General features: G+C 35.2%; 2 protein-coding genes across 4 annotated transcripts; one reads left to right on the top strand and one right to left on the bottom strand.

Moving 5' to 3' along the window:
• The first annotated feature begins 31 nt into the window (after positions 1 to 31).
• On the top strand, positions 32 to 2675 carry LOC112719715 (uncharacterized). Its single transcript, XM_025770382.2, has one exon. The coding sequence runs from the start codon at positions 93 to 95 to the stop codon at positions 2097 to 2099; it is 2007 nt and encodes a 668-aa protein (XP_025626167.1). The 5' UTR covers positions 32 to 92; the 3' UTR covers positions 2100 to 2675.
• A 2168-nt stretch (positions 2676 to 4843) lies between these two features.
• LOC112719713 (histone-lysine N-methyltransferase family member SUVH9) lies at positions 4844 to 10905 on the bottom strand. 3 transcript variants are annotated; one of them, XM_025770379.3, is made up of 3 exons: positions 8208 to 10857; positions 5620 to 6055; positions 4844 to 5203 (listed from the first exon to the last, which is right to left on the bottom strand). In XM_025770379.3, the coding sequence occupies exon 1, from the start codon at positions 10662 to 10664 to the stop codon at positions 8271 to 8273; it is 2394 nt and encodes a 797-aa protein (XP_025626164.1). In that variant the 5' UTR covers positions 10665 to 10857; the 3' UTR covers positions 4844 to 5203; positions 5620 to 6055; positions 8208 to 8270. The 3 variants fall into 3 exon arrangements, with proteins under 3 accessions (XP_025626164.1, XP_025626165.1, XP_025626163.1); XM_025770380.3 differs by having other exon boundaries at positions 5978 to 6055; XM_025770378.3 differs by lacking the exon at positions 4844 to 5203 and having other exon boundaries at positions 5439 to 6055; positions 8208 to 10905.
• Between the last annotated feature and the right edge of the window lie 1144 nt (positions 10906 to 12049).

Genomic DNA, 12049 nt, shown 5'->3' with positions numbered 1-12049 from the left:
ATATTAGTAACTGATTTTGGTATAAATATAACATATTCGTTAAAGGCGCCACTCTGCAGAGAGAAGTTGGTTGATTCGTTGAGGGAAGAAATATGAGAGTGAGACTGAGAAGCTTCTCTTCTTCACCATCACCTCCCAAGCACACACTATCTTCTTCTTCTTCATCATCTTCTGCGAGTCAACCCTCAAATTCTCCACCCATTGATCACTCTTACATCGCTCGCGTACTTTCCAGAGCCGATTGGGCTTTGTTGCTCAAACACGAATTCTCCAAAAACAAGGTATCTTTACTCAACCCTCGTTTTGTTGTAAGCATTTTTCAGAATCAAGATAACCCTTTACACTCCATAAGGTTCTACACGTGGGTTTCTGCTGCAAACCCCTCTTTGGCAAATAATCAAACACTTCATAGGGTATTAGGGAACACCCTTTATAGGAATGGCCCTGTTGTTTTGTCTGCTGATTTGATTAAGGATGTTTCTGATTCCGGTTTTCGGGTGTCCGAGGAATTGTTGTGTGTCTTGTTTCGGAGTTGGGGTAGGCTTGGTTTGGCCAAATATTGTGGTGATGTTTTTGGGCAAATTTCATTCTTGGGGATTAGCCCTAGTACTAGATTGTATAATGCACTAATTGATGCATTGGTGAAGTCGAATTCGATTGATCAGGCTTATTTGAGGTTCCAGCAGATGTCGACGGATAATTGCACGCCGGATCGGATCACTTACAATATCCTCATTCATGGTGTATGCCAGAAGGGGGTGGTGGATGAGGCGCTTCGATTGATTAGGCAAATGAAGGATAGGGGGCATTTCCCTAATGTTTTCACCTATACAATACTAGTTGATGGGTTTTGTAATGCAAGGAGGGTTGATGAAGCCTTCCGAGTTCTTCATACGATGAAGGAGAGTCGAGTTAGTGCGAATGAGGCCACGGTTAGGACATTAGTTCATGGGATTTTTCGATGTATAGAGGATACAAGTAAGGCACTTGAATTATTATCTGATTTTCTTGAAAGGGAGCCTACCCATTTTAAGTTAGGTTGTGATACCATTTTGTATTGCCTGACAAATAAGTCGACGGCGAACAACGTAATTGTGTTTTTGAGGAAAGTGCTAGCAAGAGGCTATGTCCCCGGAAGTTCCATTGTCAATGTCATAATGGTTTGTTTGGTAAAAGGAGCAAATCTTAAAGATACTTGTGAGATGTTTGAAAGTTTCAGAAAACTAGGTTTGAAGCCCGGGGTTGATTCTTATCTTTCACTTCTTGAAGCCTTATACAAGGACGGACAGAGCATGGAAGGGGATAGAATCTTTGATCAAATGACTGTGGATGGTCTTATTTCGAGTGTTTATGCGTATAACATGATTATTGATTGCTACTGTCGAGCCAAAATGATGGATCGTGCATCAGCAATTTTTAGAGACATGCAGCTTAAGGGATTCACCCCAAACCTTGTGACATTCAATACCCTTATTAATGGCCATTGCAAGGATGGAGCTATAGCCAAGGCACAAGAGCTGCTGGAGATGCTCTTGAAAACTGGACTCAAACCCGATATCATTACTTTTAGTTCTATAATTGACGGACTTTGTCGAATAAACAGGACTGGGGAGGCTTTTGAATGCTTTAATGAGATGATTGAGTGGGGCATCAATCCAAATGCCATTGTTTACAATATCTTGATCCGGTCTTTATGTGCCATTGGGGATGTTTCGAGATCAACAAAACTTCTAAGAAGAATGCAAGAGGAAGGAATAAGCCCTGACACATACTCCTATAATGCTTTGATTCAAATTTTTTGTAGGATGAATGACACTAAGAAAGCCGAAAAGCTGTTTGTTTCGATGTCAAGATCTGGCTTAAATCCCAATAGTTACACATACAGTGCTTTTATAGAAACACTGTTGGAGTCCGGGAGATTAGAGGAAGCGAAGAAGATGTTTTACTCGATGGAGGCAAATGGTTGTCCTCCTGATTCTTATGTATGTAATTTAATTATTAAAAAACTGGTTCAGCAAGACTGCTTCGAAGACGCAAAAAACATTGCAGAAAAAAGCAGACAGAAAGGAATGTCCTTGAATCCTGTGTTCAATTCATAGAGTCGGTTTTTCGCCAAGTTTCTGAAATGCTGCCATTGTTGAGCATTCTACACGGAATGTATTATTGCCAGACAGGTACCTTCTTGATACTCTTTCGATTACTTGTTAAGAAAATAAAATGATCAAATCAATTGAAGTAGGAAGGGTGAATTAACTTGATAACTAAATAGAATCTATTTGGATTTTGGTGATATCTTTGTTAGCAACCTAAAATGTTAATAGGAGCTTATATGTTTAACATTTATTCTAACATAATCTAAAAAAAGTTTGGGAACTAATTTGGAGTTTTACTTTTTAAATTGAGTTTTAGGGAGGTTATACTGATCTTGTTTGAAAACGCTGGGTTTAAGATGGATCTTCATTTTCTTTTATAGAGAGTTTTATATATAAATGGTATAAACACAAATATGATTATGATTGGACATTGTTTGATCCATATAGTCGACCCTACCTAGTTCGACAAAGCTTATTGGTTGTTGTAAGACAGACTTATATTGTTTGAGAGAACATTTGAGGGAAACCATGGAGCTAATCTAATTTGTTTATATATCTATTATGCATATTGTTACCTCTTAACAACAGATTGAGATTTTTTTATTCTTTTTTTCTATTTTTATTGTTATTGCAACTTGATTAGATATGCTTTAACGGTTAAATTTTCTTTGAGCTTGAAATCTGCTGGACTGAAATCGGATTGTGATATTACTAAAGTTCTCGGTTTTGAGGATTATGAATGAAACTTTGCCTTTTCTTGAAGCAGCTTGAGCTTAGAAAATGGAAATTACAATGAGATTATGTAAGCTTTTAAAATCATGATATTGTTAAACTTATAATCTGCTCGAAAATATAACATGTAACCTCTTAATTTAAAAGGTGTAGAGGCCATTAACACTCTAATTAAGTAAACTAATGATGATTTTTTTTAAATATGCTTTAGTGCAGAAATTTTGATTAAAGGAAATGTTAAAATAAACAGTAAACGCATGTGAAAGTTATTATTCCAATAAAGTCATTGTAGTTAAATCCTCTCATAAAATATTCGACTAATACACTTAATTAGTGGTTAAAGAATTGAAATACGTTTCATATTGATTAATCTGGCCTTGATAGAAATGAACGAATTCATACCTAATCTTTGTTGTAGCTTTTGTCAAAGTTAACTGGGTGGTTAGGTAAAAGCCTAGAAGGGCACTTTACTTTATTGAGAAAGGGAATGAGTGATAAGGATAATGTTTACAACAAAATTTATTCTGTCATCTTGTCTCGTGAGTTGTAACATTTTGGTAACATTTGGTGACATGCAATAAATTGCTCTCAAGGTAGTTTTGCTAGTTAAGTACGAACTATAAATCTAAGTTAGCAGAATTTACATTCATCGAAGTTAATGACATCAAAGAAACCAAACTAAAAAAAAATTCAATATTTTAATTCAATTCAGGAGCTGTTTTCATAAAATTAATATTCAGAGTTTAGTGCTTGGTATCATGAGTAGTGCTATACAAGTCTTTTTGGCATACAAGTCATACAAGTCACTTGCGTAACGCGCCGGTGTCACGTTGTTCCTCTTTGTATCCCACGTTCTTCCTTTTTTATTCTTCTCCTTCTTCTTTGCGGTTATCCTTCTTTTTCTTCACGTGTTTCATCTTCATTGTCATTTTTTTATTACTGTTGTTATTACTGTATTTTTTTTCCTACTTCTCTTTTTATTGATTTTGCAACATTATGTATTTTTTTCTTCTTTTTTAATTTTTTCCTCCCAAAAAAAAAATTATAAGAAGATGAAAAAGAAGAAGCAGTAGATGAGGAGGAAGAAGAAGAGTTTTGAATTATGCAGAACTTATCAGTACACATATACCGAAAATTCTTAAACAATACAATCGAATATCTTCGTGTTACACTTAAATTGATTGCAAATACAAAAAAAGTTTCCTCTAATGGTGCATTTTTTTTTTCTTCTTTTTTTTCTTATTTCTTTCTCTTAGTTGAATGAATGTAAGTTCATCATTTTCTAAATAATTTTGCAGCATTATGTGTTTCTTCTTCTTCTTTGTTTGATTTTTTTATTCTTGTTAAAATAGTAAAACAAAAAGAAATTTGAGAAGATAAAACAGAAAAAAAGATGAATAAGAAAAAAATGATGATGACGAAAAAGAAGCAGTAGCAGAAGATGAAAAGGAGGGAGAAAAAGAGTTTTGAATTATGCACAACTTATCAGCACACATACACCGAAAAATATTAACGATGAAAATATAGAAAAATATTTTCTTTAATGCATAACTTTTACATTACATTCAATTCAAACCATTAACGATGAAATATTATTCACCTACAGAATCATAAATTACTAATGAAAATATTAACTAAAATCGAACCACACATCAACCACTTGATTGGATTCAAAACAAGGGTCAATTGACAATCTGATATTGAATTATTCATTATCTTCAACAACGAAATAACTGATGATGGAAGAGGAAAAAAACGAAGGAGAAGAAGAAATTCTAATGAAAAAAAAAAAGGAGGAAGAAGAGGTGGTAGTGTTGATGACGACAACAACAAAAGATAACGAAAAAGAAGAAGAAAATAACGAAAAAGAAGAAGAAGAATGACACGAAAAAGAACGTACGCATATAAATATAAGTAACGGCACGAAGAAGAACGTGCGCATATAAATATAAATGACTTGTACGTGTAGAATTCTTCTTGTATCATTATAAGGGGGAAAAGGATAAGGTAACTTCCTCTACACATAAGTAGAATAATGCTATATATCCAAACTTTTTATAAATCAAGTCTAATCAAGTTAAACAACAGAATTTGGAGTAATGCTACTCATAACTGATTTTTGTTGATGTTAAACCAATTTAATTGGATTTGATTAACAAAAACACTTGAATGTGTAGCATTATTCATATAAGTAAATAAGTAAATAAATAGATTAAAAAATAAGGGGAAGAACTTGAAAAGAAAAGAAAAAACAAATTTTTGTCATAAAAGCAGGTGACAGGAGCAATCTACTTTGACCCTAAGCAATAATGACCCAAATTTGGTGTTAAAAGAATCTTCCAAGCCACATTATTGTTTGCGTGAAACCACTTTCCCACCTACAAATAAAAATTTAACGGCAATGGGTCACCAAATATGCTTGAACCAAGAATGAAGCAGCTATACTACAATATGTAAAAATATATTTCTACACCATGTCAAGGGCTTGCAACTATTCTTGAGGCCTTATAAATTATAATAAATCTAATCTATCCATTTTATCATATACTTTTCCTAAGGACCATTGGCAATACGCCACTATACTCAATTTAAAGTCTAAAGCAATTTAAGCAATTTAAGCAAACAACAGTATTCAACATGCATAGTGTGTTCTGATGTCATCTAAATGCATCAAACAAACATGGAACTCAGAATCAACAAAAACAAAATGAAAATTCAAGGTGAAATATCTACAGTATATTCTATGGGTCAAAAGTACCCAAGTGCCTATGATGATAGATACCAGATTGCTAACCCATTTTGTTTCTAAAACTAATTAGATTTGCTGCATTCTGTTCATCCATCATTGCCAGCCACTAGTATCATCCCTGTACAAGCTTTGAACTTACATTATATACAATGACAAAAACAGGTTAGCAAAGCCGAACTACTTCCTAGAATTGGGTGGTGACAAGATTTGCAAATATTTTGCCAAAAACCAGGTATCGAAGAACAAATGATGGCAGCAACAACTGAGTATAATTTCAGATTTGTTCCAGTTAAGCAGAGGAACACTATTTCCTGATCTTCACCACGCAGAAAAGGCCATGAATTGGCCAACAGAAGTTAGATAAAACCATTATGTAATATAGCTATTACGCGATTTGCGGTACCCTAAGGGTTCATAAGCAAGCACTCCAACGGTTCCGCAAATCTGGGTACAGTGAACCCTTCTGAAAATCAAGCTAAGTCTGCAAACAAATACAAGAATGAGTCAGTGAGTATCTATTACTAAGCCTAGTGCAAAGTACATGTGCAATCTAAACTTGGTTAGTTAATTAAACACAAAGGTCAGAGACAAATAGATACAATATTATGAACAATGTTAAAAACAATAAACCGACCCAGTTACCTGACAATTTTATAAATTATGCATTTCAGAGTTAAGTTGGGTTGCTGGATTATCCAATGGTTAAACCCACTTAAACCCCTTTTTTTCATTTTTAAGTACATTGACCTACCAAATATATGAAAATAACAATCCAGGATCCAGAGTTCCTATCATGTGTAGAGCTCAATAATAGAACCTAATGAAAGAGAAGGATGTAGAACTTATTCACTTGTGTGTAAAGCTTGGTAGACATGGTCAAAATAGTTACCCTAGAAAGCAGAATACTGTGTGTTTTAATAGTCCCTTTTTCAAAATGTCTAAATACATTAATTTTTTAATGAATCCAAAAAAGTGAAATTGACACTTAAGGGAGATTTGGTAAAGCTTGTGCTTTTCGAAAGTTGCCTATCTTTTTTGTTTTTTCAAAAGTCGTAAGAGTTATGTTTGCTAAAACAAAATAAAAGTAGTTTTTAAAAAGCCTAAGTTACAACAATAGTGTTTGGTGAAATCACTTTTAAAGTTTAAAATAATTATAATAGACATAAATATAATAAAGAATAAGAATATATTTGGTTATTCATTAATATATATATTTATATTGAAATTTTTAATTTTGAAAATCACGGTTTAACTTTGAAAAGTAACACAAGCACAAGAATTTTTTTGTTTTACAAAGTGTTAACTTACACTTTTGAAAAGTTCATAAAGGTGCCAAGATTTATAACAAAGGCATGCCAGGGTAGAATAAGTCCATTCTTCTACCCTTTTTTTTTTTTTTTCTATTTCATTCATTTGTATCTTTGAGAAGGATGCCAACAACGACCACATATATGTTGCGCCGCTAGAAGAGAAACCACCTATTAAGTATGGCTTGGGGCCTGCTTGGACACCAAAGCCCACCAAAGCCCAAAAGAAGACTCTTCTGCAGTGGCATGCATGCATTTCTACTAATCAATTTAAATTTTAAGAGAATTGATTCACAATGGCATCTTTCCAAGGAGAATGTCTCTATCAAAGCAATTTCTACTAGCATTAAAAAGGAATAATAGTTAGTGGTCCATTCAAGCATTTTTTCAGTATTAATAGGTCCTATACAAACACAAATGTATCCAACCTTTCCTGGCAGGAAAAGCATAGTTTGTTGTATTTTACAGAATGCCAAGTTAGGTTTGAATCAAATTCCTAGTTTGATAGTTAATGGTAATATCCAAGTGTGGGTTGTGTCAAGCAATGAATTTTCTAGGAGCTTCAATTGTCAAGTAAAGGCCTAATATTGGTTTATAAAATCCTATTCATTATTTGATAAGCCAAACACATTCTTGTTGGCTACACATGTATATTAAGAAACTTGTTATGATAAAGAGGGTTATGTTGGGAAGAGAGACAGACTAAATGGACAATGGTAATATAATAAAGCTCTTCACAAATTACTAACAAACTAAGTTAGATAATTAAACAATCTAGGCACAGAATGATTACCAAATCAGAAAATCACCAGATACTAAAATCACTTCAACATGAATATGGGAATTCAAAACACAAAATGAGGGTATAATTACACGAACCATTTTGCAAAGGGACTGAATGGAAAGTCAGTACTCAGTAAGGGACATTTGGCTATGTCAAACAAATTTTAAGGGGATATTCAGTAAAATAGCACCCATGGAAAGCAGATGAAAGTAATTATGAACTGCATAATATGTTAATATATCAGTGAGCAACCATAGTCATAATGGGTTTGCATTTCGCAACGCAGACTGCAATAAGATACTCAAAAGACAACAAGGTCAGGTCAGTCATCACCCTCACTGTAATATGTTTCCAACATCCAAGGTGTTTGAAAACAACACAATACTAATATGATATTCCGATAAGTCACTATCATATGGATTATGGTATTAAGTCAACAGTTTGCAATGGAAACTGCACAGAGAATGGATATGCAGATGATATAATCTAGTGAAAGATAATGGTTAAACCAGACGAGTTAAACAATATAAGATGGCTTTTACCTCAGTGAAACAATGCCTGAAACTCGGCTTCAGCAAAACAAGAAGGGCTTGAATCTTATGAATTCACCCATTACATATGGAGAGCTTGCCTGTCCACTCATCAGCTACCCCATAATCAAGGCTGAGCTCTCTCAGTGGAGGGATATTCTCCATTGCAAACAGCATAAGGTGAGGGAACATCAAATTGTTGTGATCATACAGAACAAATTGAACCATAACATTTGGACTTGAACTATGGCTCATATAGCAAGCAACGTTTCGGACTGTTGACACATCCAGAGAAAAATCCAAAGGAGGAATTGACGGATAAGATGGACGCACATAGTCCGAGTTTACCTGAGACAAATCACCCCATTCTGCCCACCTTTCAGAAAACCGATTAGGATATATCAACGAGTCACCATTCATCGTCAAAAGCTGTGCTTGCTCCCTAGTCAAAACAACCCCTGCATACTCACAGATAAAAGCACCAGCTTGAATAAGGTCCAAGGACCTTACTCCCCAACCTGTCTGCTTCGACCTAAAAACCTCCAACCTGTTCTTCGCCCCATTCTGTGACACACGGTTCCTACATTGAGGTGGACAACTGCAAAAAGGGCCACACTCAAAAATCAAAGGCTTCCCCCTCACAAGGATCCCCTGCTGATTATAAGGAAAATCGCCTCCATTCTTCATACTGCAAAAGCATCCATCCGTACAACCGTCGATACAATCACACCCAGTAGCTGTCCCGCTCTGATGAAACACAAATGGAGGGAAAACAGTTGTCGGAAGATAATCAAAACAAAGCGGCTCCTTACTATCATCAATGTCATTAAAGAGCCGAACCGCAACCTTCTCCTTCTTATTGGAAATATCAACAGAAAGACAATACATTGGTTGAAAATCCACTCCACTTTTCCTAATACTCCTAGCTTCTTTAAGAATAGCACTACCCATCTTAGGCTGCCCTTCAACCCTAACAAGCTTATACTTATAAACACCAAAACCGGACTTTCCAACATCAAACCAGCACTCGGATATCCTATATAAACCATCATAGACATAAATCTTACCGGATTTCGCAGCGGCTCCCTCATACTTCATCCCTCTAATCACTCTAACCTCAATATTATGATACATACTCCTCTCCAATGCGAGGTTCCCACTCTCCAACTTCTGGTGCGTGGCTTGCCTCACGGAATTCATGGCCTGCCCGCCTTGTCCAGTGTAGATTATGACATCTCCTTCGTCCATATCATCCTCGTAGCCACCGGAGACAATGACACTCGTTGCAATTGGCTCATTGTTGGGGCTCATGGAAGCTGCCAGGTAATCAATGCCAGCCTGGATCTGACCGTGCAATCCAAGGACACACAATTCCATCCGAAAGAGGAACACGTCGCCAACACACACACCGGGAATCGCTCCGACGATTCGCTTATCGCGGTTCAGCCAAAGATCCTTCATCCTCATCATCTGCGCCGCACGAATATCCCCTCTTTGCCGCATCCGCCGCGCCATCTTGGCATCAGCTTCGCCCTTGTTGACTGTTTCCGTCTGCTTATAGCCGGCGCCATCGTCAGTCGCCGATTGTTGTTCCCCGGCGGATTCAGGAGCTGGCACGGCAACAGAGACGGTGGTTTCAGCTGAGGAAGAACATTCAACGGTGGATTCAGATGCAGCGAACGGTTCATCGGCGGCAATAGTAACAGCATCAGCGACGGTGGCGGCGGCAGCGGCAGCTCTCCTCTCCTCCTCGGCGGCGGCAGCTCTCTTCTCGGCAGCTCTTTTCTCCTCCTGGACGCGCTTCTCTTCCTCGATGGTGCAGAGAACGCGGATCGAGTCGTAGATCATCCTCGTTCGCCTCACGACCTCACGGAAATGAAGCTGCTCGTGAAGGCTGAGTTCGGAGACTCTCACTAGCTCCTTCTTCTTGCTCACGCGCTTCGAAGGAGCCGCGACGGTCAACGACGAAGATGGCGGAACGGGAACCAAGGCGCGTGAATCCGCTTCGGGCGTTGCCTCAGCCTCAGCCTCAGCTTCAGCCTCAGCCTCAGGTTGGGAATTAGAAGCAGAAGCATAGGAAAGAGAATCCTGAAAATTCGGCTGCGACTGTGAGTGTGATTGTGGCGTCATGGGTTCCGGAACGGCATCGTTTTGGAAGAGAGTATCAGAGAAAGCTGTACGGAAGAGCTGAGAGACTCGGAAGAAGTGGTTGTAGAGCTCGGAGTCTTCTTGTTCTTCTGGAGAAGCAGACGCGAATGGTGGCGCGTGTAACTCAAACTCGTTGTTGTTAGGTTGTGGTTGTTGTTGGTGAGGGAACCAGTGAGGGTATTGTTGGGAATTATTAGAAAAGAAGAAATCGTCGAGAGGCTCTGGTTTTGGAACTAGTAACGGCGTTTGTGTTGGTTGTAACGGTGGTGAATGAGGGTGTGGGTTGTTGCTTGGGGTTTGGAGTGAGAGAAGAGAATCCATCGTTTGAAACGGGAAAAGAAATGAAATGTTTTAAGTGAACGAGAAAGAAAGAAGCTACATTGGAGGCATTTTATTAAAGTTCTTGTTTCTCTTGGGAAGAAGAGAAAGAAAGAAACGAAGGAAGGAAGACCCGAGAATGAGTTATGAGGCGGTTTTTTTTTTTTTGTTGTTGTTGTAAAGAGGAAAGAGGGTGAGTGACGAAAGAGTGATGATGATGAGACAAATGGAGTTGGAGTCGCCACTTCACCTCAGAATTGGAGTTACTGAGGAAAGAGAAATTACCAAAACCCCACCAACATATTTAATTGTTTATTTATTAGTAAATAGTAATTACTAATTACTAATTACCACTACTCTTGCTTTTTTTTTTTTTTAATTATTGGTGTTATCCACAAATATTATATATTAAAGAATATATATATATATATATATATATATATATATATATATATATATATATATATCGAAGATGAATATGGGAAGACTATGCCATTTGAACTATAACTTATTGACATTTTAAAGATATATGTTAAGATTGTAAAAAAAATTAATTTTATTGAATTTATTAAAAGATAATATTTAAAATATTTTATTAATTATTATATGTCTTTAAAGTATATATTAGTGAAATTTTATATTAAATAGATTTTTTTCAGTTAGACGGTATTAAATTTTTTTTATTTCTTTGCAAAAAAAATTGAAGAGTTGTTTGGTTTATATTTTTATTTTGGTAAAGTATATAAATTATAAAAGGAGAAAGCAAAAATGGAAAATAAGATATCATTATGTTTAATTTTTAATTCACAAAATTCTAAAACACAGGAAATTATTAAAATAATATTAAAAGTTGATACTAATGATACAAATTATTTTGAAAAACACGACAACATAAGTATTCGAGCAATCTTAAAATATGATAGACATAATAAAAAAATATATTATTATAAGTGATAAATAATTTTTGTATGTAGCAAAAAAATTGTGTATTTTATCTGAATTTTTATTTTAAAAATAAAATAAAATTTAATCTCTATTTTTATTTTTATTTTTTTTAAAAAGTTGCAATCACTCATAAAATAAATTGAAATAATAAATTTATTTGTGTAAAATATCTAATTTTAAGAATAAAAATATCTTATTTTTTAATTATATTTAAAAAACTTATCAAAGCTTAATTTTTAATTTTTTTAAAAAAATATATTTAATATATAATTATTTTTATCACCATGCTTTTCGAGTAATTTTAGACAAATAGTAGAACTTAATGATATATTCTTATATAATTTATGAAATGATTTGATCTATTAAATTTGAATAAATAAAAATAAAATATAAATAAATAACATAGAAAAAGAAAAATGTTTTTTTATAGGGTAAATAACAGT

Source organism: Arachis hypogaea, chromosome 11 (assembly GCF_003086295.3).
Source record: "Arachis hypogaea cultivar Tifrunner chromosome 11, arahy.Tifrunner.gnm2.J5K5, whole genome shotgun sequence".
NCBI classification, from domain to species: Eukaryota; Viridiplantae; Streptophyta; class Magnoliopsida; order Fabales; family Fabaceae; genus Arachis; species Arachis hypogaea.
The sequence above is the reverse complement of the archived record's forward strand: the minus strand, read 5'-3'. Positions and strand labels throughout refer to the sequence as shown.